This window comes from Aureobasidium melanogenum (genome assembly GCF_000721775.1).
Source record: "Aureobasidium melanogenum CBS 110374 unplaced genomic scaffold scaffold_5, whole genome shotgun sequence".
Taxonomy (NCBI): Eukaryota; Fungi; Ascomycota; class Dothideomycetes; order Dothideales; family Saccotheciaceae; genus Aureobasidium; species Aureobasidium melanogenum.
Window position 1 is genome coordinate 114,329 of NW_024470057.1, and position 27,026 is coordinate 141,354.

The 27,026-nt window shown below is 51.0% G+C and overlaps 11 protein-coding genes across 11 annotated transcripts; 6 read left to right on the forward strand and 5 right to left on the reverse strand.

Moving 5' to 3' along the window:
• Positions 1–360: 360 nt before the first annotated feature.
• On the forward strand, positions 361–1,484 carry M437DRAFT_43571 (uncharacterized protein; the record flags this gene model as incomplete). Its single annotated transcript, XM_041020768.1, has 4 exons — positions 361–747; positions 805–955; positions 1,007–1,364; positions 1,418–1,484. The coding sequence occupies 4 exons, from the start codon at positions 361–363 to the stop codon at positions 1,482–1,484; spliced, it is 963 nt and encodes a 320-aa protein (XP_040881559.1).
• Positions 1,485–2,097: 613 nt separating this feature from the next.
• On the forward strand, positions 2,098–3,936 carry M437DRAFT_82552 (delta-1-pyrroline-5-carboxylate dehydrogenase 1; the record flags this gene model as incomplete). The annotated part of the gene is made up of 3 exons (XM_041027773.1): positions 2,098–2,223; positions 2,278–2,385; positions 2,443–3,936. The coding sequence occupies 3 exons, from the start codon at positions 2,098–2,100 to the stop codon at positions 3,934–3,936; spliced, it is 1,728 nt and encodes a 575-aa protein (XP_040881560.1).
• A 562-nt stretch (positions 3,937–4,498) lies between these two features.
• M437DRAFT_44226 (vacuolar protein sorting-associated protein 26) lies at positions 4,499–5,499 on the reverse strand (the record flags this gene model as incomplete). Its single annotated transcript, XM_041020875.1, has 2 exons — positions 4,499–4,744; positions 4,810–5,499. 2 exons carry the CDS (start codon positions 5,497–5,499, stop codon positions 4,499–4,501), a joined length of 936 nt encoding a protein of 311 aa, XP_040881561.1.
• A 346-nt stretch (positions 5,500–5,845) lies between these two features.
• Positions 5,846–7,498, forward strand: M437DRAFT_73498 (uncharacterized protein; the record flags this gene model as incomplete). Its single annotated transcript, XM_041026036.1, has 2 exons — positions 5,846–5,956; positions 6,017–7,498. The coding sequence occupies 2 exons, from the start codon at positions 5,846–5,848 to the stop codon at positions 7,496–7,498; spliced, it is 1,593 nt and encodes a 530-aa protein (XP_040881562.1).
• A 378-nt stretch (positions 7,499–7,876) lies between these two features.
• M437DRAFT_43257 (putative methyltransferase) lies at positions 7,877–8,817 on the forward strand (the record flags this gene model as incomplete). Its single annotated transcript, XM_041020715.1, has 3 exons — positions 7,877–8,204; positions 8,266–8,503; positions 8,565–8,817. The coding sequence occupies 3 exons, from the start codon at positions 7,877–7,879 to the stop codon at positions 8,815–8,817; spliced, it is 819 nt and encodes a 272-aa protein (XP_040881563.1).
• Positions 8,818–9,318: 501 nt separating this feature from the next.
• On the reverse strand, positions 9,319–9,795 carry M437DRAFT_82556 (uncharacterized protein; the record flags this gene model as incomplete). The annotated part of the gene is made up of 1 exon (XM_041027774.1): positions 9,319–9,795. The coding sequence occupies one exon, from the start codon at positions 9,793–9,795 to the stop codon at positions 9,319–9,321; it is 477 nt and encodes a 158-aa protein (XP_040881564.1).
• Positions 9,796–13,701: 3,906 nt separating this feature from the next.
• On the reverse strand, positions 13,702–16,163 carry M437DRAFT_64191 (uncharacterized protein; the record flags this gene model as incomplete). Its single annotated transcript, XM_041024377.1, has 2 exons — positions 13,702–15,828; positions 15,882–16,163. The coding sequence occupies 2 exons, from the start codon at positions 16,161–16,163 to the stop codon at positions 13,702–13,704; spliced, it is 2,409 nt and encodes an 802-aa protein (XP_040881565.1).
• Positions 16,164–16,386: 223 nt separating this feature from the next.
• Positions 16,387–16,888, forward strand: M437DRAFT_64192 (uncharacterized protein; the record flags this gene model as incomplete). Its single annotated transcript, XM_041024378.1, has 2 exons — positions 16,387–16,402; positions 16,440–16,888. The coding sequence occupies 2 exons, from the start codon at positions 16,387–16,389 to the stop codon at positions 16,886–16,888; spliced, it is 465 nt and encodes a 154-aa protein (XP_040881566.1).
• Positions 16,889–21,443: 4,555 nt separating this feature from the next.
• M437DRAFT_82558 (HAD-like protein) lies at positions 21,444–22,882 on the reverse strand (the record flags this gene model as incomplete). Its single annotated transcript, XM_041027775.1, has 3 exons — positions 21,444–21,931; positions 22,494–22,665; positions 22,820–22,882. 3 exons carry the CDS (start codon positions 22,880–22,882, stop codon positions 21,444–21,446), a joined length of 723 nt encoding a protein of 240 aa, XP_040881567.1.
• Positions 22,883–23,848: 966 nt separating this feature from the next.
• M437DRAFT_64194 (sphingoid long chain base kinase) lies at positions 23,849–25,498 on the reverse strand (the record flags this gene model as incomplete). Its single annotated transcript, XM_041024379.1, has 3 exons — positions 23,849–25,197; positions 25,248–25,301; positions 25,354–25,498. The coding sequence occupies 3 exons, from the start codon at positions 25,496–25,498 to the stop codon at positions 23,849–23,851; spliced, it is 1,548 nt and encodes a 515-aa protein (XP_040881568.1).
• A 428-nt stretch (positions 25,499–25,926) lies between these two features.
• Positions 25,927–26,607, forward strand: M437DRAFT_64195 (putative secretory pathway protein Ssp120; the record flags this gene model as incomplete). The annotated part of the gene is made up of 2 exons (XM_041024380.1): positions 25,927–26,065; positions 26,120–26,607. 2 exons carry the CDS (start codon positions 25,927–25,929, stop codon positions 26,605–26,607), a joined length of 627 nt encoding a protein of 208 aa, XP_040881569.1.
• Between the last annotated feature and the right edge of the window lie 419 nt (positions 26,608–27,026).

A 27,026-nucleotide genomic window follows, 5' to 3' on the forward strand; every position in this document is an offset into this window, starting at 1 on the left:
GATGATAGCGAAGCCTCCGAGGAGTTTGACAAGCAAAATAGAAAAGTCATGTTGAGATGCGATTAGCAAGGCTGCGCACGGATGCGGAATATGCTAAAAGTTGAACCCTTGGACTCGGCCAGATGCCAGACCCACGAGACACTAAGGTTTTTCCGGGGGCGTCTTGGCGGTTGAAGTGTCGAAGGATGGTGACTTGTTTCTCGTTGCACACTTCTGCGAACCAAACACTGCCCTTCTTATGCATTAACCTTCCTATGTCCCTAATTGACTGACCCCGTGCTACCATTGTCCCTCTTGATACTTGAACTCTTTTTTTGGTCCGGTAGTATTTCTTCTGTTGCCTGGTCGCCATCGCGCAACATGCCCACGCCTCATGACGAAACACCCACGCTCGACATCTCCGCATCAAGTCCAACTCACGCGACTTGCCCACCCGACGACCGTATAACCCACACACAACAAGACAACAATGTCCTGCCCTCCCCTGAACCAAGTCGTAATACCATAGCCGATCCTGTTGTCCAGATGCCTACCCCTGTCGACGAAGGAGACGCAATTCCGACCATGTCCGAGCCACCTACGAAACCTATGGACCTCGACGAAGAATCTCTCACCAAAGAGGCGCGTCTGCCAACTCCTTCCAGCCCAGTAAATGATGATACGAAAGAGACGGATTCACGAGCCACACCTCTAACCGCGGTCCATTCTTCTCCTACTCATTCGAGTTACCCTCTTAGCAGAAAAAGGGTTCGTACTGCCGTTAGCATGCTGTGACATGTAGCCACTGACGTTGTGTCTGATCAGTTGATACCTTGTGTGACATCGTCTTTCTTTCAGTCGGGTAGCAAATTTCGAGGAACACAACAATCAGATCGTCAAACCTATGACGTTCAGGTCGAGATCAAGCATGTCGACATGGAAGAGTCTTTTGTCTGTGGCTACTTGCGCATTCAGGGTAAGGGTTGATCGATGGCTACTCTCGATTCACCTTGCTGACTTTCTACAGGGCTTACGGACGACCATCCGACGTTAACCACGTATTTCGAAGGTGAAATCATTGGCACCAAGCACTCTTTTCGCACCGCACATCCAGAATGGGGCTCTTCAGAAAAGGTCGACATGCAACATTGGGCGCGCTTCCCACCGTGGAAGCCTTTAGCTAAGCACGCCAAATCGCCCAACTTTGCATGTCACGATTATGCTCAGCGCGAACATCTCTTCATGAGATGGAAAGAATACTTTTTGGTGCCGGATCACAAGGTCAAGTCAATAACTGGAGCGAGCTTTGAAGGTTTCTACTATATCTGCTTCAATCAGCGCAATGGCTCGGTGTCAGGAATTTACTTCCACTCGCGAAGCGAAAAGTATGACAGTTTCCCTAAACATACAGAGACAACAGCACTAACATACATGACAGGTATCAACAGCTTGAGTTGGTGCATGTAGCAGATCGTGGCTGTGTCGGCGCTGTCGAATTTCGATAGCCCAGGCAAGGTCCCGGTTACGAAGAAATGACTTGAAGAAAGGTTATGGTTCATTGTATATGTCTGGTGTTGTGTGGTGTATTCATTCATGGTTATATAAGGGCTTATGGCATGTTCGATATAGCCACTATCTCCTTTCTGTTGTCTTGGCTTGTTGCTGAGAGGAACGAGTGTGGTATGTTGTTTCATTTATTGTAAATAGTTTTACCTTCTCTGCACATATTCAGAGTTGCTTGGTCTAGTTGTGGATTCTGCGCAAGCGCCTGCAAACGCAGGTCTGTCCATCTCGGAACACAAAAAAACGGCAATCCTTGTCCTTGATAGGCAAAATCTCGACAGAACAAGCGTGTCATCTGTCTGCAGCTCAATGTCAAGCATCGGCTTTGAAGTGCAATCTGATCCGTCTCGGCCTCGGCGAACTCGGGGGAGCTTAAACGCGGCCAGGCGTGGGGAATTCATGTTACAGCCGCTTCCAACCGACGCAAGCCGCGCAGACTATCGGTCATGGCATTGTCGCCAGATAAATAACTGGAGCTCTTCTTGACAGTGTCAGAGTCTGTCCTTGTCCCTCTTTCTCTTCATTGTATTCGTCGTCTGTCAGTCGTTCGTCACAATGGCCGCCAGAATCACTCTCCAGAGCTACCTCAAAGCTCCCAAGACAGCATCTCTTGCCAATGGCATCAAGAACACTCGCACTATTGCAACCTTCAAGGTGCCTGCTGTGAACAACGAGCCCAACGTATGTCAGGAAGTCTCGGAAAGGTGAAATACCAGGTCTGACATTTTGATACAGCCTACCTACTCCAGAGGTACCGTGGATCGTGAGAAGCTGGCAGCTGCCCTCAAGAGCTTCAGACAGCAAGCCCCCGTCGATGTTCCCGTTACTATTGCTGGCAAGACTGTAAGAAGGAGTTCTTTCGGGATAGTAGGAGCAAGGAAGACTAATACATAATGGCAGATCTCAAACCAAACCAAGCTCTCGCAATCCGATCCCTCAGCCCACGCCAACTCTGTTGCATCCTACTCCAACGCCTCTTCCCAGGATGTCTCGGCTGCCATCGATGCTGCTTTGGCTGCTAAGCCCGCATGGGAGAACCTTCCCTTTGCCGACCGTGCTGCTGTCTTCCTCAAGGCTGCAGATCTGATTGCTGGCAAGTACCGCTACGACATCATGGCAGCAACCATGGCTGGCCAGGGCAAGAACGCATACCAGGCCGAGATCGATGCTGCTGCTGAGTTGTGCGATTTCCTTCGTTTCAACGTTCAATATGCTCAGGACACATACGCCCACCAGCCTACTCATAATTCTCCTGGTGTCTGGAACCGTGTCGAGTACCGTCCTCTCGAGGGCTTCGTTTATGCTGTGTCTCCCTTCAACTTTACTGCTATTGGTGGTAACCTCGCTTGCGCCCCTGCTCTTATGGGCAATGTCGTTGTCTGGAAGCCTTCTCCTTCTGCCATGGCTTCCAACTACCTCCTCTACAAGATCCTTCTCGAGGCTGGCCTCCCTGAAGGTGTTATCCAGTTCCTTCCCGGTGACGCTGCTGAAGTGACCAAGGTCGTTCTCGCCCACCGTCAATTCGCTGCTCTCCACTTCACTGGCTCTACCTCTGTCTTCCGCAGTCTGTACGGCCAAATCGCCAATGGAGTTGCTGAGGGCCGCTACCAGGGCTACCCTCGCATCGTCGGTGAGACTGGTGGTAAGAACTTCCATCTTGTCCACCCCTCTGCCGATGTCAGCAACGCTGTCATCAACACCGTCCGTGGCGCTTTTGAGTACCAAGGCCAGAAGTGCTCTGCCACTTCTCGCGCATACATCCCTGCCTCACTCTGGAGCAGCGTCAAGGAAGGTCTGATCTCCGAGACCGAGAAGCTGAAGATCGGCGACCCAGAAGACTACTCCAACTTCATCGGCCCCGTCATCCACCAAGGCAGTTTCGACAAACTGAGCAAGGTCATTGACGACGCAAAGAACGACTCTGAGCTTGAGTTGCTGGTGGGAGGCAAGTACGACGGCTCAAAGGGCTACTACATCCACCCTACCATCTACGCGACCAAGAACCCTGCACACCCTCTCCTCAAGCAAGAACTCTTCGGTCCCATCCTCTGCGTCTACGTCTACGACGACGCTGCACCAAACGCCTTCGCCAGCATCTGCAAAGACATTGATGCATCTTCAGACTATGCCTTGACCGGTGCAGTGTTTGCCCAAGACCGCTATGCCATCCGTTACGCTGAAGAGGCTCTTCGCAACACCGCTGGTAACTTCTACATCAATGTCAAGAGCACTGGTGCTGTGGTTGGCCAACAGCCTTTCGGTGGTGCTAGAGCCAGTGGTACTAATGACAAGGCTGGTAGCGCCAACTTGTTGGCGAGATTTGTCAGTATGCGTGCTATCAAGGAGGACTTTGTTGGTAGCAACAAGGTCATTTACCCCAGCAATGAGGTCTAAGAAGGAGTATCTTTTCATGAAAAGAGTTGATGGGTAAAAAGAGCAGAAGGGCGCATTTTGGCGATGGGCGGCGTTTTTACATTTTGGTTTTGGTTGTTTTTACGAGATTACCCCCCTTTAGGAGCATATGATGAATAGTCGATTGTATCGATGATGATGAATCAAAAAGTAAAAGAGAGAGTTTGTTCATATGTACATCAAACACGTTTGAATGGGGACATATCGTTCTTTACGAACGAGTATGACAATGATGCGGCCAACACTGATGTTGCGTACAAGAGGGATGCTCTCGCAACACAAGCAAATACCTCGTCGTCTTCCTCTTCATCTTGCTCTTCCTACCCACTCAACCAACAACCCTCAAGAAGACGCCATATAACGCCTCGCTTTCTTGCGCGAAAAATGGCTCAAGCCCCCTCATGAGAACCAAACCCCTTTCACAATGGACAGACAGTATTGTTTTCGTTTTCGTGATTAACCAGGTCCCAACATGACCTCTTCTTTTCCTCAAAACCAACGCATTTCATAGCTGCAAAGAGAGATCACGGTGGGGCGTCTGGCTTCAGCTCATTTGTATCTCTTTGGCCTGCCTTTGCGCAGCCTCGACACCCTCTGGTGCTTGACGGTAAAGCACGATTTCGCTTTGTTTGAAGTAGCGGCGGGCATCTTCGTCAATCAGGACCAGGGAGAGGTAGTAGCGTGTCGAGTATTTCTTGTTTACTTCGCGGAAGGTGGGTGTTAGGTCGAAGCCGCCGAGGAAGAGGCGGATGGGGATTGTTTCGCCGCGGGAGGGTGAGCCGTCCATGATCTGTGTGGAGGGAAAGGGTTAGTGGGCGTTCTTAAGAGAGTGAGGGATTGAGGGACGAAGCATACCTCGAAGCGTACGAGTGTTTCGCTCTCGTTGTATTGATTTGGCGGTACACCGGTTGTCTCGCGACGGATGATACTAAGTTCCATGTGCTTGATCTTCAGACGCACCAGCAAGAAGTAGATACGTCCGACAATGACATCCTTCAAGTGGTACTTGCTCTTGCTGTATTCGAACTCAATGTGCAGACAATCCTCGATACCGACATCCATCTTGATGACGCTGTTGGTCTCTGGCGGCATGCGGTATGAGTAGACCCAGAGATCCTTTTCGCGCACAACATCCTGCATGCGGCGGCTCACAGTAACACGGACAAAGTAGCGTAGACGCACATTGATGCCCGAGTAACTCTCATACGGCTTCTCGACATTCTTGAAGGTGAAGGGGAAGGTCTGGGGATGTTGGAGGTCGCCAGGAGCAGCGAGTTCAGTTTGCATGGACAAGAACTCGTGGTGTGTGCCGCGGTCAAAGAACATTTCGATTGTGCCGATGAATTGGACCTTGATGCCGGTGTGTTCTAAACGCTTGCCGTCTTTGGGGCGGACGGTGACGGCGCCTTTGACGCTCTCGCCGTCGAGATATAAGGGAGCTTTTTCGCGACGGTTCTTGTCCAGCTTGACGTCGACCATGGCGCGTTCGTCGGCATCTTCGAGTACGATGTCTATATCTAGAGGGGTTGACCAGAATAGCGACATGGTGGGTGGTGGTGATGTGGGCGTCGACGGGTATCACAGGCTTCAGGGGGGTTCAAGAGATTCGTGCGCAATCGAGAGAGCTGAGTTAGGGGCGATTGGGGCGACGAGTTGAATGGTTATGGAAGGGTTGGGTGTCTGGGAGTACGAGGGGAATGCTGCTGGCTATGACCGACTGCGATTGCGACTGCTGGAGCTCATGGACGATGCGCGATGCGGAGCGCGGCTTGGCGGGCGCGGAGGCCGGCGTTTGCGTCTGCTCTTCTCCGCGTCTGGCCCATATATTTTTTTGAGCGGCCGACTTCTTCAAGGTTTCATTGCCTGCATACTCGACCACACACCATCCACAATGCCCAAGGTCGGAAAGCCCATCTCAAAGCGCACCTCGACGCGCCTGCGCAATAGCATCCAGAAAAAGTCTGCCGAGAAGCAAAGAAAGCTCCGCAAGCAAGCAAAAAACGTGTGTAAACTTTTCTCGAACATTCGTCTGAGACTCGAGTGCTAATGGTACTATGTGTAGAACCCAGAATGGAGATCCAAGATCAAGAAGGACCCCGGTATTCCCAACCTGTTCCCCTTCAAGCAAAAGGTTCTCGAGGAGATTGAAGAGTCAAAGAGGAGGAAGGAGGAGGAGAAGCAGAGAGCCCGCCTGTTGGCAAAGGCCCGTCGCGAGGGCATCGACGTCAAGGATGTTGACCAGGATGCTGCCGCCGAGGACGACGAGGATATCGAAATCAGCGACATGAGTGACGACGATGACGCTATGGACGAGGACGCATCAAACCCCATGGCTGCTCTGCTCGCCTCGGCACGCGCTCGCGCACAGGACTTTGATGGCGAAGCTGATGAAGACGAGGACGACATGGACGAGGACATGTCCGACGACGACATGGTTGCTGGCGAGGAACAAACAATGAATGCTCCTGCTATGCGCAAGGACTCTTCTCGTCGCGCTTTCGACAAGGTCTTCAAGAATGTCATCGAGCAGGCCGATGTTGTTCTGTATGTTCTGGACGCTCGCGACCCCAACGGAACACGATCAAAGGAGGTCGAGAGACAAATCATGGCTGCAGAGGCTGGTCACAACAAGCGTCTGATTCTTGTGCTCAACAAGATCGATCTCATCCCTCCTCAAGTTCTCAAGGATTGGCTCGTCCACCTCCGTCGCTCCTTCCCTACCCTCCCTCTTCGTGCCGCCAACTCCGCTGCCAACGCCCGTACTTTCGATCACAAGGCCCTGACTGTCAAGGGCACCTCCGAGACCCTCTTCCGCGCCCTCAAGACCTACGCCCACGCTTCCCAACTCAAGCGTGCCATCACTGTTGGTGTCATTGGCTACCCCAACGTTGGAAAGTCTTCCGTTATCAACGCTCTGACTTCTCAACTCGGCAAGAAGGGTAACTGCCCTACTGGTGCTGAGGCTGGCGTCACAACTAGCTTGCGCGAGGTCAAGATTGACAGCAAGTTGAAGCTCCTCGACTCGCCCGGTATCGTGTTCCCTTCATCTGCTGAGGGTGCAAAGGCCAACCGCGCAGAGGAGCAAGCACGTTTGATTCTGCTCAATGCCGTTCCACCAAAGGAGATTGATGACCCCGTTCCTGCTGTTACCCTACTACTCAAGCGTCTGAGTGGCAGCGCCGATGGCTTCCAGAAGTTGTTGGAAGTCTATGGTCTTCCTGCTATCATGACTGCCAATGGCGACCTTACCACAAACTTCCTTGTCCAAGTGGCTCGTAAGCGTGGTCGCCTTGGAAAGGGTGGTGTTCCCAACATTCACGCTGCTGCACAGACTGTCGTCACCGACTGGAGAGATGGCCGTATCCAAGGCTGGATGGACGCACCGACGCTTCAACTCGCCAAGGAAGGCAAGAAGACCCCTGGCAACAGTGACAGCACCGGTCTTGTTGGCGATCAGAAGGAGATTGTTACTGAATGGGCCAAGGAGTTCAAGCTCGAGGGTCTCTGGGGTGATGATAACGAGGACACGGCCATGGAGTCGTAAGAAGCATTGGGAAAAGTGATTTTCTACTGGTCTGGGTCTCTAGCGCGTACGGAGTTGTTTACATGATCACCTTTTTTATGTTGGTTGCATATACTTATTAACGAGATACCCGGCCTTGAATCAAGAATGGCTTGTCAAGACATCCTGGTGCTTGTTGCAGAACTTTCAATGTGTCGTCCACTATACAATGCTACTCGACCAAGGAAAGACTGAGTCTACCTACCAAGTGATTGTCGAGTACTAGAAGTATACCAAGTCTTGGCAAAGTAGCTTTGTAGGTTCACCCCGCATTGCTTCAAAAGTTGGAGGTTCTTTTTTTGACCAGCACCTTGCCATCAGATTGAGCAGCTCATCAATACATCGACACAACACACAAAAATGGTCGGACCCCCAACGAAGCGCCAGAAGCGTGGCGAAGTGCCAGAGGGAAAACTGCCACAAAAGAAATTCTTCCGCCAAAGAGCCCACGCAAACCCCTTCTCCGACCACAACCTGACTTATCCTGAATCACCCGCCGCTTTCGACTGGGCAGAGTTATACCCGGCATACGCAGTTCAAGATGACAAGGAGATGCAAGATGCGTCGTCTGCACAGGAAAAGAGCGTGGGAAAGATATCAAAACAGGTCGAGGTAGCAGATATTGGATGTGGCTTTGGAGGCTTGTTGTTCGCATTGGCTCCCAAAATGCCAGACACACTACTACTGGGTACGAAGACACGATAAGGGCTCTTTTGCTGTAAGCTTTTGGCTGACAAGCAACGTCACAGGCATGGAGATCCGCTCTGCAGTTACAGAATACGTCCAGACAAAGGCCAAGGCACTACGATCGCAGCATACCGAGACTCAGGCCTTCCAAAATGTCGCCTGCTTGCGCGCCAACACGATGAAGTTCCTGCCCAATTTCTTCACCAAAGGACAACTCAACAAGATCTTCCTGTGCTTTCCCGATCCGCATTTCAAGGCTCGCAAACACAAGGCTAGAATCGTAAGCACAACGCTAAACTCGTGAGTCTTCGACAAACCCTCCGTGGTCCAAGTCAGAGCGAGAGCTAATCGGCACCAACAGAGAGTATGCATACGTCCTAAGACCAGGCGGCATCGTCTACACCATTACCGATGTCGAGGACTTGCACAACTGGATGGTCGAGCATCTAGACGCCCATCCATCCTTCGAGCGTGTCTCTGAGGCTGAGCAAGAAGCCGACGAATGTGTGGCTGTCATGCGTCAAGAGACTGAAGAAGGCAAGAAGGTGACGAGGAATAACGGCAACAAATATGTTGCGCTTTTCAAGCGTCTCGAAGATCCCGCATGGCCTTGAAAAACAAAAAACTGGTTCCAATCATGATCCATCTGAGTCATCAGCATACTATCGTCGCTGCTACCATGCAGGGCGTCCGACGTCCTTGGACAATCACCGGCAATGAGCATATGCAAATGTCGCCCATTCTTAGCAATTGCGTATAACTCATGTACCACAAACAGCGCAAGCACTGGAGAGCATGCTAGAATCTTACGAGGACGTCACTCGATCACAAAGACGAGAGATGGCCATAGATCCAGATCGCTCAGTGAAACAGAGAGATGGCTTCAGCAGACAGGTAAGCTGTGCTCTTTATACTGGTTAAGCATTCTTCAAATACAGATACCGAAACCCTGAACGCCCTTCAGACCTGGTCTTTGGCCGTCTATAATCACAAGCTCTGTTTAAACTCTGATAATTCCCTTCCACGTCACCAATCTTCCCGGTCTCCGGTCAAACGAAGGCATGCTTCATAATTTCCTCATATCGTCTTCTGAGGACTCCGTTGTGCAACTCATTTCACTTCTGAGTCGACACGAAGAAGAGCGCGAACAGGGTGGCCAGCAGTGATGCGCTCAGCAGCAGTACCACAACCATGTATCTGGCTCTCGAACCAGTCAGAGCCCACTCCTGATGCCGCTTCTCATCGACCACGCCGGTTTTCGTTATCGTCGTGCTTGCAATATTCGTCGAGTCCTCCAACGCACCTTGCACAAGATCATGCAGTTCCTCCAGCCATCTTTTGAGCGCCTTCACCTCCTCGTCGAGCACTTCCAACAACGTTGCTTGTGCTTCAAAGGCCGTGTCGGGGCTGTTGTCGTATTCTTCCGTCACACGTGCGGTCATTTCGAGTCCGTCAAGTTCTCCAACCTCTCTCACAATTCTGTCGAGGGCTTGTCTGGCTTGGGACAAAATTGCGCCGATCTCATTGTAGTTTACTTGCGATGAGGGGTCTGGTCTCAAAGGTGTTGTGATGGTTGGCAGAGTTGAGTCCATCTCAGCAGTCGAGATACGCGAATTCCCTGCTGCCAGATGTGCTGACAACGCTCAATGACGGGATAGCGACAAAATTCGTGATGACACCGAACGCGGACGATGGATACCAATTGCAGGAGGATTTGTTGCCTCGGTCAGGGGTCAAGTTTGTGGCACCGCGAACTGACGTTCACTGCCTAGCCTTTTACTGACTCTGATGATTGATGAACAGATGTGCAGTGTTGGACTGGTTTGAAGAATATGTGACTATCCTTGGGATTGCAGAAGAGAAGGTTCATTCAACTAGAAAGATACTTAGATGGCAACCGCGACACGGTTGTAATTACCTGCTTCGACTGCGACAAGAGCAATCGACTCTCGAGCATCAAGGTCGCTCTTTCTTCCTTGTGCCTACGAGCAGCACTGACTTTTGTTGATACCTTGAGCAAACGTGTCTACTCGGCAACTACGCCGCATCAAAACCACAACTTTGACATCTTCTTGTCGAGATTTAATGACTGGCATTACAATCCGATGGTCAATGGCCCTGTCTTCAATCACAATGTCATCTCAACCTGGAATCAATAGTCTTCGTCAATCACCCGTCTATGACTTACAGGCTTGGAAATGCTGACCGAGCTCTCATGCTCTGATGCAATGTAGCGATTGCTTGCCATGCTTTCTGCTCCACAATCTCACTTCTCCTGAGACACTTCGCTCCGACTTGACCTTCGCTACTCTTCGACATACATAGCGTCTCATCGAAGAACCTTCAGAAAGAATTCTCCTCAACGCCGGCTACAAGACTCAACTATAATCTCCATTCGAACATCTCAAATTGAGCCTCAACATAACATGCAAGACTGAGACTGTCTTTCCCTACCATTTCTCTTACATCCAACCTGAATCATTCATTCAGTCTCCTGTCTCCGGGATAAAGGCATGACAAAGCCGGATACTGAGTCCGAAGTATAACTGAAGATTTTTTCGGTTTCGCAAACCTTGCGTATGATGGAATACAGCCAACAGCCACGGATCCATCATCCGCAGCGGAAACTATAACCTCGAGGATTAGGTAGTGGACACTGCACCCCCAAGATGTAAACAAACCGAGTCAGAAGAAACATATGAACGAGTTTTCAGCGTGCAAGGCCGTAGGATGTTTCACGGATACATGGGGCTTTCACGGATAGGGATTCTTTCCTGCAGCGACCGAGACAGCTATACAACGCTTTCTTCAACGAGTCGACTTGAACTTCGTTCGTAGAGCCTCATCCAAGAACCGAGACAGTATCACCGTTCAGATGTCCAGTCTGTTGGCTGAGATTGAAAAACTACAATGCAGAAGAGCAACAAATCAAGGAAGCAGAAATGTTGAGATTGCAATAACAAATCAAGTGGAAAGCATTCAAGCAGTATAGAACGCCACTCGGTAGTATGCCAGCATTGGCCTTTTGAATTGGCGAGAATCTTCAATTCCACTGACGCCTTGACAGAGCTCTCAGGATCAAGGTATCTCAGATGGCTCCAGGCTCTCCCTCCCGCCCGTCAAACGCACGTGGATCGCAAACTTCATCCAACATCCTATAGCCACAACGTCAGACCGAGCAACGTACGCCGAATTATGCTTATCGCGCGAGTCTAAAGAGAGTCCGAGAAAGCTCCCTCATGGACCGTGGACCTGCAATCGTCGTGGCTCTGTTTAGGCTTTCGCCAGTCATGTGTCATGATATCTTGACTTGATACGACCGACAAGCGAAGCATCGAGATGCCTTCCCAAAGCCAAGACATACTGCATAACTGTTCTATCGAAAATACAAGACATTGCACTGGTTAGTGCACACATTGTTTCGCAACCCGGTAGGGATTGCCTTTTCCTCTTCTCCCATCAAGGAAGATCATGATCCCATATCACACAGACTCCGGCGGAATGGAGAGTATACCATCAAATACCTTTAATTCTGCCAAACGAAAACTCGCTGCTGCCCGAAGGATATGGCGGCAGAGTCCGTCAATCAGGCACCGGTTCCCAACGGGCCGCCGCAAGGCGAATCTTGGTTGTACCTGCATCCGCCAGCAAAGCACACTCCACTACTCTAGTTAGCAAAGAGCCAAACACAATCTGGGGAATCGCGAGGGAAAGCATGCGAGAGAGAAAAGCTAGTACTGCGGAGCTTTGCTAGCTGGTTGGTCTGCCTGGTTCTGCCTGGGCCTCCCGTCCGCCTTCCATGCAAGTCATACAACGTTATGGGCTGATCCAAGGCACACACCTTCAAAGAAGAAAACCGCCTTGCAGCAAAAAGAAGGAAGCTAAGGCAGGCTGCCACGCACTTCCCAAGATCCCACCAAAGTCAAAAAGAAAAGAAAGATCAGGCACATTCGTCATGGCTGATCTTTTCTCGTGTCATTGCCAGTGACATAGCCGATCCTTGCCCTGAGGCGATATCTGTCATGTCAGCTGAGCCTTGTTCACGAGGTCAAATGGCATGATTGATAGGTCGTTAGCACACCTTACGACCCTCGCAATCGATAAGGCCGTATCGTATCGCAAACAGGAGTGCTCAGTCTCGAACGTAACAGTCGTAACGACCAAGGACGAAAGGCCTAGGTTCTTGGTTCTTCGTGTAAGAGAGTGGAAAGAGATCCCAAAAGCCATCGATAGACCACGACGACTTTGCCCAAAGCGGGTTATATCAGAAAAACGGTTTTTGGGCTCTAGGCTGTTGTGCAAAACCGTTGCACAGTCGCCATGCACACAATCCACCGTCGTCTGCGGCGGCAAGGCAACCTGTCGTCCAGATATGGTAACAGCAACACGGGAGCGGGCCGTTGAGTCTATTTGTTCCAACTACCTTGACCTACAACCGCGGGCCTTTTTTCGTTCCACTACTCACTCACTTGCTTTCGATCCCACGCGCTCACACCCAAGATTTAGACCTGAAACAAGCTTCGTGTTCTCTTGCCCTCTTGCAAGCCCTTGCCCTCTTTTCGCAACCGGATCCTCAAAGATGAGCGGACGGAGACGGACACGCCCGTCTTGCCGACGGTAGCAGACTTTAGATAGCCAGAAGTGACATATGTGGAAGGCTCTTTAGACCGAGCGTTTTTTTGCTCTCACGATGCTGTCAAAGGCTGTGTGTGCCAATAGCACCCGCGGACAGGACGTTGTTACGAACGTACCACGCTCGCCTCTTAGTCATGGGACTGGATTGGTCGTCAAGAAGCTCCAACATCGGGATGTCCAGACCTTGTGTGCTCGACATAGGATACCCACTGTGGATTGAAGGATGAACGCAGCGATCAAGGTGCGTATCAAACGGCGCGTCTCTTATCAACCTGCTGTGGATGTTACACGTTGGTCTGGACAAGAGTCATCAGCAGATGATCGGCATTCCAAGGTACCTTGCAGTAGAGAGTTGGCAAGGAAAGATGTCATGTACGTGTGAGAACGGAGCTCAAGCAAGTCAAATCTTGATTCGGAAAAGTTATTGTTGGCATCTAGATGTCGCCTTCTCTTTTTTCCCTGTCCATCCCGTTTGGACCTGAAGTCCCACCTTCCCTTCCTTATTGGGTATTCCCGTATGATACATCGCCATGTGTTGCTTGTTCGAAAAGAGTAAAAAAGAAAAAGAAAAGAAAAGAAAAGGCAGGCTGTCGCAATAGAAATTAGGTGATTAGAGAGAGTTGTGAACGTAAAAAGGTGTAAAGTGACTATCCATCGTGAAATAGAAAGGAAAGGGATGTTGAAGCTCACATCCAGTTTTGCCCGTAACGCGCATGCAAGTAACCAGACATTAAACGCCTCGCTTCGGGATATCCAGTGCTGAAACAGAGCCAAAAATTGGAAGAAAAAACATTATAGAAAAATGAAATCAAAGATAGTGTCGTCATCAGATGGAGAGATCAAGATCTGTCGTAGTATAGGCTTCATGCCACAGCCGATTCACAAGAGGAAGAGGCAGGACTGGAACTGCCCTTTTGTTTGGCGTGCTTTTCAAAATATTCCGGGCCATGGTTGGAGAAGGTGTAGTTTTTAGGTCCAGTCTCGACGGCTTTGCGAGGAGTGTTGGATTGCTTAACGTCACGCGGAGGTGAGTATTCGTGCACGAAAAAATCGGCTCCGGGGTTGACGTGCTTCGGGACCTGCGAAGAGCCAAGGACGTTGGGGCTCAGACTTGAGGATGGCAGAAAAGGTTGCTGCTGGTGAGGAGGAGTCGCTTGCATGTGGCCCTGAGCGAAAGGTGGCATAACGGGGTAACCAGAGATGACTTCGCCTGTGTTTGTCATGATGTACGACATCTGTGGATCCATGAATTGGCTTTGCTGTTGCTGAGCAGGAAACATGACATTGTGCATCTGAGGGTACTCGTTAGGCAACATGCCAAGGAAGGCTTGCGGATTAGCCTGAGACTGAACCATAGGCATTGCCGACATGTGAGGTGGGCTGAAAGCACCGCTGGGGAAACATTGCTGGGTTGCTGGAGCGGATTGAGGAGGGGTGTTGTCAGCAGGAACTGCCAGGCTGCCCATTCGGCTGCGGATGAACTGGCCGCCGTAAAGAGGCGTTGAGGGTGGGGAGAAGTTCATGCCAGAAACTATGTAGTTTTCATCGCCCTCAGGCAAGCTGGTCTGTCTGAGCATAGGTTGAGATTGCATCTGACGTAGAGTTCTTGCTGTCTTGGTAGGAGACAGTGGCGTAGGAGGAGCGAGACTAACAGACGATGCAGCAAGACTAGCATAAGCAGGAGTGAAGGCGGATGCGCGGCGGCCGAATCGAGCGTTGTTGGCCTCGGCAAAAGTGGTATAGCCAGAAGGCGAACGCTGAGCGGCACCAATGTTCTTCTGGATGCGACCACCAGCAATGCCGTTCATGGCTTGCGATGACTTGATACGACGAAGACTGTGACCTCCCACAGTATTGTTACCACCGACGGGACCCGGAGATGTGGGTAGTGTGCCACAGTAAGAAGTGCTACGTGTGCTCGAACCAGTGGTGCCCAAGGGAGCCGGGCGAGGGCGCTGTCGGCGGGCAGCGATGCTGGATGAGGGCATGGCTGAGCGTTGAGAAGCCATAGTGAAGCTTTGCATCGAACGAGCAAGCTGGACCGTTGAAGATTCGCGGCGGTTGTAGTCATCACCAGGGAAATCCATGGCTTGGTCAAGGTACTCGCTAGGATCAGGAATTGATTGGACAGAGAAGTCGCGGCGCATAGCAGCCTCTTGGAATTCCTTGCGGAGGTTGTCCATCTCCACAGGAACGGACTGTCCGGGCTGCCACTGAGGAGACGTCACTGTGGCTTGCGAAGGCTTGTTGTCGCTCGGCAAGTTCAAGTCGAATGTGTCTTCCTTGTCCTCTGCTGGTGAGATGGTTACCGAGGGAGCAGATCCATCCGAACTCGATGAAGGGTTGCGCAGCTGGTTATCGGACGGCTTGAAGTCGGGCACCACGTCGGGAGCAAAAGAATCAATGGTTTCGTTAGACTGCATAGGAGAAGTCAATGGGTCAACAGACTGAGGGTCGAACGAGAAGTCGCAGAACTCCGAGTAGAAGTCGCTGTTGGCGGTCGAGTTCAAGGAGTTGTTGCTGTCAGCAGTCGACATGTTGGCGAAGTTTGGCTGCGAATAAGCGTCGAACTGAGCCTGAGTCAGAGTATGCCTGTTGTTGGCTTCAGCGATCGATCCCGAACGCACTGAATGCTGAGAGGCTAGAGATTGTGTTGACGCCTGGTGACGCATAGGTTGTGATGTGATCTGGTCGAGCGAAGCAAAGGCGTTTTCAGGCTGGCTGATCCCCAGGCCGTTGGACATGGTGCCGTCGATGATGGAGTTGTCGCGGACGCCGTTGTACAGATTGGGCATGCAGAAGGGTTGTTCGCCAGGCATGTTGTTCATAGCACCCATTGGGTTGATGCCGACGAAGCTTTGCTGCTGCTGTTGGCCCTGCTGCTGCTGCTGTTGTTGTTGCTGTTGCTGCTGCGCTTGCAACATGTTGAAAGCACCAGCGGCCTTTTGGGCATCCTGCTTTGACTTTGCTCTGCGGTTCTGGAACCAGTTCTGTGTACAGCTTAGGTGGTTGGTCTGGAGTTATGGCATGTATGGCTACTTACGTTGACCTTGTCTAATGACACGCCCAAGACCTCGGCGAATCTCTTCTTTGTGTTTGTGTTGGGCTTTGCTTGTTTTCTGAATTCGTTCTCGAGTACATCGTGCTGTTCCTTTGTCAAGCGCGGCTTGACGTCGACGGCCAGACCAGCTAGGGCGGCAGGATTGAAGTGTGGCATCTGTCCCAGATGGTCCGAGAACATGTGTGTGTCCCGTCTGGTGAAGTGCCGCGCATGGAAGTCGGCTGCCAGGTCTGCATTGAGGCCTGGATAGTCGGCGAACTCCATGTTGGAATGCTATAGGGGTGTGTGGTGAGGGCTCGCACTAGGTGAGGTGCGTGATGGGTTGGCTAGAGGGCAAGGTTTAAGAAGAAGCAAGGCCTCGGCGGCAGTCCTCGGGAGAGTTTGTCAGAGGCGGCGTGGAGGCTGGTTGTGTCTCAGATGCGCACGGTGGGTAGGTAGGATCAACAAGCTTGCGGGTTGGCCGGTGGTTGAGGGGTATGATGATATTATGGCTGCGAAAGAGGGTATGATGTTGACGATAATGATGTTGATGGGTTGTAGCGAGTGACTGGCAGAAACGCAGATCAACAGGGCGAAGAGCGAGAAGCTGGAAAAAACGAACGTCGGGGCAGAAACAAGTGTTTGGACTTGGAGGGTGCGAGAGAAAAGGGCAGCAGCGACTCGACGATGAGATTAGGGCGGATCACGACTCGGAAGGTGCAAAGCTTGGGAGCGGCTGCACAGCGCAAAGCAAAGCACAGAGATCGCGGGTCCGGCTCGCAGAGACCGAGCGGGAGCTTGAAGATCGCTTCGATGTGCGCCAGACAAGACGTGCACCAAGACGACCACGCAGAAGAGCGTCTGAGCGTTCAGCGCCTCCGTCTCACAAACCAAATCACCACACGCGCCGTTGTCTGTCTGGCCAGCGACGTCCAAAACCAGTGCCAACATGTTATGCGCAGCCGCCGTCGCCGCACAAGCCTCCTATGCCCATGTCCACGCTTAGCTAACTTCCAACTGCTCCCAAGCCCAAGCATCACGACTCAACGTTCGTGACCCTCCGAATCGCGCCAGACCCTGTCTGCGATTGGCATGATGAATGCCTTGCCTAAACTGCCATTGGGCCGTCTGTCAGACCCATGTCCATGTCCATGATCATGATCTTTTCTTATTCTCTTCCTGAATCCTCGTGCGACGGCTTGCAACTTGCCGCTCACCACCATCATCTTGACCAGCACACCGCCTAAAAATAAAGCTCCGTCTTCACGACGCTGTCTGCTGCCCTGGTCCCTGCTTCTGGAATCATGTTTTCTTCCCGCTCCCCTCGGCTGGTATGCATGCCCGGTCATGAATTGTGTTTATTCTCCGCATCCTTCTTGTCCCTGTGCCATTCGCGATTGTTACTGCGGCATCATGATAAGTTGTTGCCAAATCGACCGTCGCCTCCCGCCCTACCTACCGGCGTAATCGTCTAGCAATCACGGTGCGAGAGGGGTCGTTGAGCCACGCGCCCACTCAAATCGAACGTATGGCCATCATCACTTTGCGCCACGTCCTGCTGCGCAGAGCAGAGCAGCCAAAGAGGATCCACTCGCATGTTTCGGAGCGGACCACGCTAGGCCGAGCGCCGGCGCCTTGAAAGTGTCGCTTAGTGGCCGCTGCTAAATTCCAATCCTTTCCTGTTCCTGCTTCGTTTCCGACGCATCACCCCGCCCGTTGGTTGTGGCCTGTGGGGTCGACTTGCCATGAGGTTTTGCGTGCGCTGCTAGGCGCTATGACAAAGGATTGTACTCATGGTCATGCACGACTCGCGCAAGCGAAAGTGGAAGACTGCACCCATCTCGTTCCGCTCGACGGAAGCAGTGCGGTGACTACGGGTCGAGTCTCAGCTGTGCTGAAGACGACGCATCCTCTTTGCGCCAAAAGGGTCCAGCTAGAAGCGGCTGATCGACCAAAAGAGGTGCTTATCATTCATCTATCCAATCGCTGATGCCATTTCCGAACTCTCAAGTCTTCCCAAAGGTTCACAGCAGGGTAGGATTAGACAAATGGCGTAATCTATTCTGCCCGATGCGCACTTGTCGGGACTCGAGAGCAGCTCTTGCTTCCATCTCACGGCCATCATGTTAAACCACATGCTGGGTATGGTCGGCCATGGCGTCCATCCTTGTCCCCGCATCCTTGATGCTTCTCGGCGCTTTGGTTGGTTGAGGATTGAAACTTCAACTTTAGCCGTACAAATCGCCGACACTGCAAGACAACCCCTTCTGTTACGGAGATAGCAGCCAAGAGGGCTTTCACATGGCGCTAAAGTCTTCCAGCATTTGGTACGACTGCTGTAGCCCCCTTTGCTGACAACTCTAGCAACAAATTTCCAGACGACGGCGGCGGCAGTGAAGCGAGCAGACGTTGCGGTGTGTAGTCATGTCGCCCGAGGGGATAAAGCAATCACGGTCGTAGCCGCTTGCTGCATGTCCTTGCGCGACAAACATGGCAGCACATCCCCCCTTTACAGCTCAAGAGAGAGAACGAAATTAGCCATCTTCAGCTGCAAGAAGTGACAGTCTGACACGTATGAACTCCGGCGAGAATCAAGATTGTGTGTGATGACGCAGATGGAAGGAACTGGTTACCAAGGACGTTCACGTCTTGCGCCTCACCTGATAGCGATTGGTAACCTCGTGAGCCGCCCAGCGGACTGACTTTCAGCCCTGGGTTCTGACCAAGCATGAGCGGTTTGGCAACAATCTCAACTGCCAGAACGATAAGACCTCTTTTCACAGGGCAACAAAGGCTATCGCAAAATTCACCAGTCGAAAAACGTCGGTGCGAGAAGTATTTGCGCAAAAGTGTATCAAAAAAATGTTTGAGTGTCGGTCTCAACGTCTTTTGTCACCATTACGACCACCGCGCGATCCCGTCTTCTCGTTGTGACCTCTATGCTGAGCAAGTGCCGTAAAATCACCAAGGTCAAAAAAGTGCGGCGGCTGTTGACACTTGAAACACTCGACTTTGGCCGATTCGCTGGCGCGATCTGTCAGCACTTTTTTTCTCCTCTTCCTTCTCTTCTCTTGTTTTACGAGCACCCCGCCTTGTTCTCTTGGAGTACGTTCCCCACTCGTCCAAAACTTGGCCATGAGTCGTTGACCTCTTCCTTGACTCCTCGGGCGCACGAGTATGGGTGAGGTGGCTCTTGAGCCGGGAAAACTCTCGGAGTCGTAATCCGGCATATACGATACGGCAGCTTACAGTCCGTCGACAAGTCTCGTGCTGTTCTGTCGCTGTCCGAAGGTGACTACAGCTATAGCTATGGAAAAGGTAAAACATCAACTCCTGTCCTTCCCATGCTCGAATCGCCTCGTGTCATGGTCGCGATCGCATGTGGATTTCCAGCGCGGGTACTGCTGGGTTCTGCAGTGTCACAAAAAGACTGCAAGAGGAGATTATCATGGGTACGTCCCGACGTTCCGAGCAAGTCCTCTTGGCCTGCATACACACGCGGCACGGAGCATGGAAAGTAGGCACAGGTGCAGGTGGTGCCAGTCAACCCTTGCCTTTGTGGTTTCTCCAAATAGCTGCCTTTTCTCTACCGGGTACCTGCAACAGAGGTCGCAAGGCTCCTTGCCTGTTCCTGTCCCGTCCTCGTGGACTCCACAACCAAACATGTGCACGCGAGTACGACAGGAAGCGTAAAAATAAAGAAAGAGTTTCGAAAGAGACTGTTGTACATGTCGCAGAACCAAACCTTGCATTGTTGTTCGACACACATACAAAAAAAGGTTCGCGTGGGAAGGTAGGTAATCAGGTACAGTACGACTGGTTTAGGTACACTGCACGATTTCCAAGATTTTCTTCTCATATGTTCCCCCTCACTTTTTTCTTACTCTGCGTTTGCATATCGTATGATGACCCTTCGCTTGGACAGGGTGCAAGTAGAGCTGGACCAAAAATAACATATCTGCAATCCTGCTCCTCGCACATGTCGGTCGTAAGTTCTTTTTTTTTGCATGCAATGCAAAGCCCTGGTCGAATGATTACTCTTTTCTTGATCGTTTCTGGGTCGAGAAGTACGTCTTCACCGCTACCAGAAGGATGTTGATCGTGCAGCAAAGCAGGAAGCAAGAGGCACGCACATGATGCATCAAGCAAGCACAGCAGAGAGACAATCAAGATCACTAATGCATGTTGTCCCGACAAAAGAGTCATACCCTCCAGCGATAGAGATACAGAGGAGACTCAATTCACAGCCTCGGTCACGATAATCGATTGGGCTGCTTCTAGAGCAATTACCATTTCAAATCTCACCATGCAGTTTATATTAACAGCTGAAAAGATTACAGTAATCTGTACTGCAACATGTCGCTCTATACTGCAACATGCCGCATCTAGCAGTTGAAGACCCGCTGGTTGGGCGTCGCTAACTCGCTGCACACATATCAGATCTCGGTTATCTGTCTGACTCTGCAGCAAAAAGTTGGGATTCCAATCGCGCCCCCCACGGTTTGGGTAGACATTAATATAATTCTTCCTCCCGATATCTCGGTGAAACCGATGATCAAGTACTGGATCGCTGGGATCTGGTTTCTGTACAGGGCGAGTTCGCATCCGTTCGGATAGTGCATGGCTTGTGGGCTGCTTATTTCGAACTTGATCACATTTGCGGAATGCTATCATTCTTATATATGCAGACGCATGGATGTACACGCTATCTAATAGCTGTCTTGCTACCCTATACACTACGATGCTACATGAAGATATGCCTAGATCTCGTCTATGTCTTCGCATGATGTGTGTCAATCAGGCGATCGGTTTCAAGGCAGGTTATTGCATTTGACTGCAGTTCCGCTCGATCTGTTAATCCGACCATCATAATACCATTCTGATGACAGAAGCGCTGACAACGACGTCACTTCCATCTCAGACCTGGTAACAGAACAACCATCCCACATGACTCTGTGCCAGGCAGATCAGGATAACAGCTACATCGTCATAAAAGAAGATCATTTTCTATGAATCGAGCATTGGACCCTTAGCAACGTGGTGGTTTCTGATCCAGAAGCGTTGCTATCACACAAAGCTTCACGAATCGACTATTTTTCGGCAGCATCGTCAAGCATCTCCACTTTTCGACTCACGGCAGAGAAGAAAGAAGACGATTCAAAAAACGAACGTGATTGCATCTGTGTCACTACAGAGATACGGTAATAATCGTCGTTGCGCGGCTTTTGCGATCTCTTTAATGATGCATGGGTCGCAGTTGTAACGGTTAAACTTGGGTTTGATTGTTGCTGCCCCTGCCTCTAAACGGCTTTGCTGCGTATGCTTTTATACAAACAACTTAAGCCACCCACCCCTTCATCAAACTCTGCCATAGCAACAAGGATATATCTCGCATGAAGAGAAGACGCAGGGGGAAATGTAAAAGAAGAAGCCGAGGGTAAGCAGTTCTAAACTTCTAATCTATGTGCCTTTTTCGCCGACCCGACCCTGATTCATCTATGCCGCCCTCCTGTTGTTTACCAACGAACGTCCTGCCAGAGCAACGAAAGGTGGTTACTCTGCTATCTACTGGACCAACGCATCTGTGATTGCTATCTCGACTTTACCAGTCTTCTTGTCAAAGCTCTTCATCGTTACGCTGCGCATGTCACGCACAATCCAAGTCGCACCGGCTTCTTGCAATTGCTGCACTGTATGCGTGGTTGCCAATGCGACTACCTTGTAGCCCGCCGCTATCCCCGCGCGTACACCCGCGGGGGCATCCTCGAGCACTAGAACATCATTGCTGGTGAGGTTCAATCGCTGCGCACCTAGCTTGTAGCATGCTGGGTCTGGTTTGCCTTTTGCGACTTGCTCGGCGCTGACTAGGTGCTTGGGTGTCGCGAGGCCCATCACCTCCAACCATCCGGAGACCAACGGTTGTGTGCCCGAAGTCACGATTGCCCAGGGAGCAGAGGCTTGCTCGAGCGATTCCAAGATAGATCGGCTGCCTGGTATTTCCACGGCGTCGTGGCCCCATTTCTTAGGAATGGCGCCTTCTGCCGCGCAGACGTCTAGCAAAAGCGAGAGTCATATTAGCTGTATGGAGATAACTAGGGCGAGACATGCATGTGGTGGAGTGAGAAAAGAAAAGATACATCGTGAATCGTGATTGTGGGTGTGCGGTAAGCATCGCGTACTTCGTGTCAGTTGATCTTTTCGACGTGACTGACGCGATGATTGGGAGTGTTTCTGCTTGAGGTCTCAGGTCTTGCCGTAGATCCTGAGACAAGAGCCGTTATAGGCAACGCTGAGTGTACGATGTGGGTGGGACTTTTCGCAAGCATCGAGAAACATGTATAACGCTCTGGTGGAGAGACGCGCTCTAGCTCCTCTATTTTACCCACAGGCGTATGACCCTGTGACAGCATGTCTGTACCGTGATGGCCAAGTAGTTGGTCGTCGGTTCCACACGTGTTTGAGCGATTTGAGAGTGAGCACTTGACTGATCGTCTTGAGCCCATTTTCCCCTTTGCAATAAGGGAACCACAGATAGGTAATGGTTGCAGGATTCCGAATCGGTGACTCCGAGAGGTGACAAGTGTAGGGTGGACAAAAGAAAGAAGGTTTACGTACACTCCCAGTTGGCGAGCTTCGGCTCCAAGATCTCCAGCACGTCGATTGAACGTCTTCCATGAGAGGTGGCAAGGATGACTTCAGGATCTACGCCGATTTCTTTTCCAATCTGATGCCAGTGTTTGACGATGGCGTTGGTGCTGTCGATGATCGTGCCATCCATATCAAAGAGCTGAGATGAGTCAGTGCATGTTGATGGACGCAGAAACATCCAGTGAAGGGATGCGAGCTCGATCTATCTGGTGATTCGATGATAACATCGGAGCAGGCTTGCTTATTTCCAGACGGGTGTCGAAAGAATTGAAGGGGGAAAGAAGCTCACTGACCAATGCTGAGAACGAATGCACCTCAGCAGGTGCTGAGAAGTTGTGCTCTTCAAGCGATGGCATGTTGACTATGTAGTTCCTCAAAGATCTCCGTGTGGTCCTGAATGAGATTCGGTTGGATGTTTCGTTTGCTTCATGCGATTTTTTGGCAGACAGGTATATATATTCGTGTTTGTAGATGGTTGTTGAGGGCAAAGTGAGGGCTTCTCGTTCCGCATATTCGCTGTCGGAGCTTCCTAATTAAGCGAACCTTCCGCCTATTTGCAGACGACCATTTCTTCTAAAGTAACCACTATACAGTCATGATGACGAGTTCCTAGGTAATTTTGATACGATGGATCAGACCTGTTGGCCACGTCATATGGACCAGACGACGCAGTATGGCCAGCAGACTTACTCGATCAAATCTCGAGATCGCCTTAGGTCACTTTTGAGACAGGGTTGCGCCCGTAACAAGCATTTTCATCCTTGATACTAATACAACAAACGACATCGTGAAATTTTTGGGCTCAAAGGGCATCTACTATGACCTTAAAGTGATTTTTATATCTGTTAGAGCTTTCAAGGAAGGTAGAGCACGGTATAGAGCTTGTGTGTCGAAATATGAAAGTTCGACACGCTTCTACCAGAAGACCAACGTAGCTTGCTTGGGATTTCACCGCACCTTCAACTTTGACCTTTGAGCTTAACCTGTCCAAAGAACATGCCCAAATCCCTTTGCAAGACGCCTGTGGCTATGTATCCCAGCACAAAATCTGCAAATATTTGGTTAATCCCGCGGACAAGAATTTCTTCTGGGTTAATCTTTACTACTGCTTTTCGAGAGTGACCCTGTCTCGTGGATTATCGAAGACATGGACTGTTCGCTCAGACGCAACATGGAATTGATTGTAGTGACAAGAGTCTATAATCTTTAATGAATCTACTCAATTGAACGGAAGAATCGAAACATCTATACTAACCGCCAGAGGGGGTATCTTGAAAACAGAGCAAACGCCAAATCAAAGGAACGCCTTATCCCAAGTCTCCTCACTTTGGGCCCTCAAACTCATATACGGCACCGTTACGGCTCAGCACAGTGCCCAGCCCTCCAACAACTTCGACCTGGAAGGGCTCAAATGGTACCTTTTCTCCATCAATGCTGATGTATCCAGTCTTCTGACCTGCTCTCAACTTTGGACTGATACGGTAGGCGCTGACCTTACGATAATTGACAATATCCATGTCAAACGTCTTGTTCTGCTCAACGCCTGTCATCATTTCTATAGCTTTATGACGCGAGATGGTTCCATCAACGTCGACCATGTCCATGTGGTTGTCGGAAGGCAGAGCAGCGGCAAAGAATGGCGTGTCGGCCGACATGTACGCCATGTTGCCGCAGTAAAAGTTCCCTAGTGTAGGCTTTGACGACTTTTCCCAGTCCGAAGGCACATCCTGGAGCACTGTGCCATATCGAAGGGCCGGAAGCGAATCATCTTTGTCCCCGTCTAGGTCTTGATGCGCTTCCCACTCTCTTTTACCAGAGATATCCTGACTTTTGCTTCTGTTATCTCTGTATGCAGATCTGATGGCTTCCTTGTTGCCAATGTCGACTTTTACGGCGAGCTCGGCCGGATAAACAGTCTTACCCAAGAGTCTGAGCAAGATACCGACGGTAAATCTGGCAGGCCCCATCCACCTCATGTTCTCAGTACCCAAGTCACAATCAGCAATGATGCCCACGGCCTGACTCAAGAAGCTCCAGTACATCTTTTCTCCCTGGGTTACGGCCATGAGATCCAGTGGTGTACGCACGCCTTTCACAATGGCAAGAGCAGCAAAAGAGGGTGAACCGGTACCGTTAAGGTTGAGAGACATAGCATTGCCCGATCCACAAGGGAGCTGGACAACGGCGATTTTACGCAGAGCACGCCTTGGCTTTGGCTGTTGGGCAAGACCATTGAAGACTTCGTGGGGCAGACCGTCGCCAGATGCACATGCTACGACATCGTAAGCGTCTACATCGAGTTGGCGAGCGATGTCGACGGCGTGACCAGAATGTTTTGTTTCTTCTGCATCGATGAGACAGCCGGCAGCTCTGAACAGAGGCTCGACTTCGCTGGCGTACAGCTTTTGTGCAGCGCCTTGACCACCAAAGGGATTGACCAAGACCTTTATCCTCTTGTGCCTCTGGGATTTTCCGTAGGCCAGCTCAAGTAATTTGCTTAGCCAGGACTTTGCGGCATCGATAGATGTTTTGTCGATAAGGGTATAGGAGATGGTGGCTGGACGACAAGATTTCTTGGAAGTTGGCAGAGCATGTTGAATGGTCAACTCGAGACCGTCGAGCGAAGCGTCAAGGATGTTGTAGTAAGGGATGGAGTGAGTAGTCTTGGATCCTGGGGTTTGTTAGGCAAGCGGAACTCGGTGGGCTGGGGAGTAAACCTACTGGTCGGCAGTAGTCCACAGCAATTGGCGGCCTCTCTATGTACGAAGCGGTCGTCTATGAAACGTGAGCGAGAGTGCTTGACTGGCGGACAAGGCACGAAGTGTACCCAGGATAATTGTCGCGTCGGCTCCCAGGGTTAGCGATGCATCCTCGGAGACGAACAGCGTAGCCTCGCCCTGGAGGGCCGAGGGAGTTTCGTGGAGGGACGGGTCAACGAATGGGTTATCGGCAGGCAACGACCCTTCCGACATGATGCCTCTCAAATTGAAAATTTGTAAACAATGACAATGACAGTGACAGGTGGGATGGAATAAAGTTGCGTTTCTCTTGCCTCGGAAGATGGGCATTTCATGTTCCCGCCAGGCACAGCCGCGTATTCAGGACGCTTGGCTCCCCCTTGTCGCAACTTACGAGTATTACGAGCACTCTGGGCTCGGAGGGCTAATTCATCTTCTACACCTGCATTCAGCATGAGATGTAGACGATTAGAACATGTCACAGCTTGAAAAGAATGAATCCTTCCTAGAAATGCTACTGCAGACGGAATGTTTGGGTCTTTGAAACCCTCCTGTAAATGACGTATTGTTTCCGTCTTATGTCCGCGTTTCTGGTGAGCGGTCTACCAAAAGTCTTCCTAGTGATTGCACATAGCTACTCTTCCAATTGACAACTTCTCAACATGTCTACCTCGCGCTCAATATCATTGCTGGGGCTTGCCCTGGTCTTCCTCAGTGCTCTGAAGGTCTCAGCTCATGGTGGTGGCCATGAACAAGCCCCTATAGCCGCCGACGCAGACTGGGCCACACGGCACATGGCTGGTTAGACTACTGTCGCTTTCTTCATGCATTGAGCATCGCTAACTTTCGTCATAGAGGAACATCACATCACCTCGTTCGATGCTGGCTCGTTCTTCAACCTTCACGACTACGACAGCAGTGGCACATGGACCCCTGACGACATTCGCAAGACCTATGGTCTCAAAGACGAAAGCACAAAGGACTTGGCAGATGAGAAGAAGGAAGAGGTCGTCCGCAAGATCTTGGAGCTTTTCGACAAGGACAGAAGTGGCTCCGTCTCGTACGCCGAGTTCCTTATTGCCGATGCTCACGGCGTCAAGCTACCTGACTTTGGCTACGGTCCTGGCCACCACGGTGACGATGAGTACGAGTATGAGATCCACCATTTCGAGAAATTCCACGGAGACGACACAACCGAGGAGGATTTGACGCACCCAGAAGACATTGCCCACTTCCGCAAACACGACATGATGGAACAAGAAGCAGAACGTCAGGCAAAGCTCGACCGCATGGAGATTGTCGAAGCAAACATCCCGCAAAAGTTCCGCCGTCACGGTCACTGATCGGCTTGTTGAATGTGTCGCAGAAGCTTTGCGTTTTGCTGGAAGCGGACGAGCATCAAGATAGTTGGGCGGTAGTCCTGCTGGCCTGGACTTTCGAATATTCGTTGTAGCAATAATTGGACCATGGAGCACATGGAATTGAAGACACGATGTATTGACTTCTTTTTAATGAGCAAGACCCAAATGGATTTGAAACATGTCTCGAGCTGCAGTTGCAAATTTCATACGACCTTGATGGAAAGCATGGCCGATAATCCCCATCGTTCGCGAGAGTCGAAGCTGCTTGGTGGGGCAGTCGAATTTGCCCTGTTTGATTGACGCCCGAGGGTGGCACTTGACCGACAAAAGTCCTGCGTCATGTCATCTTCCTCCTTCCCCCTCCATACATAAATCACTGGACGCCTCGCACTCTGCTGTGA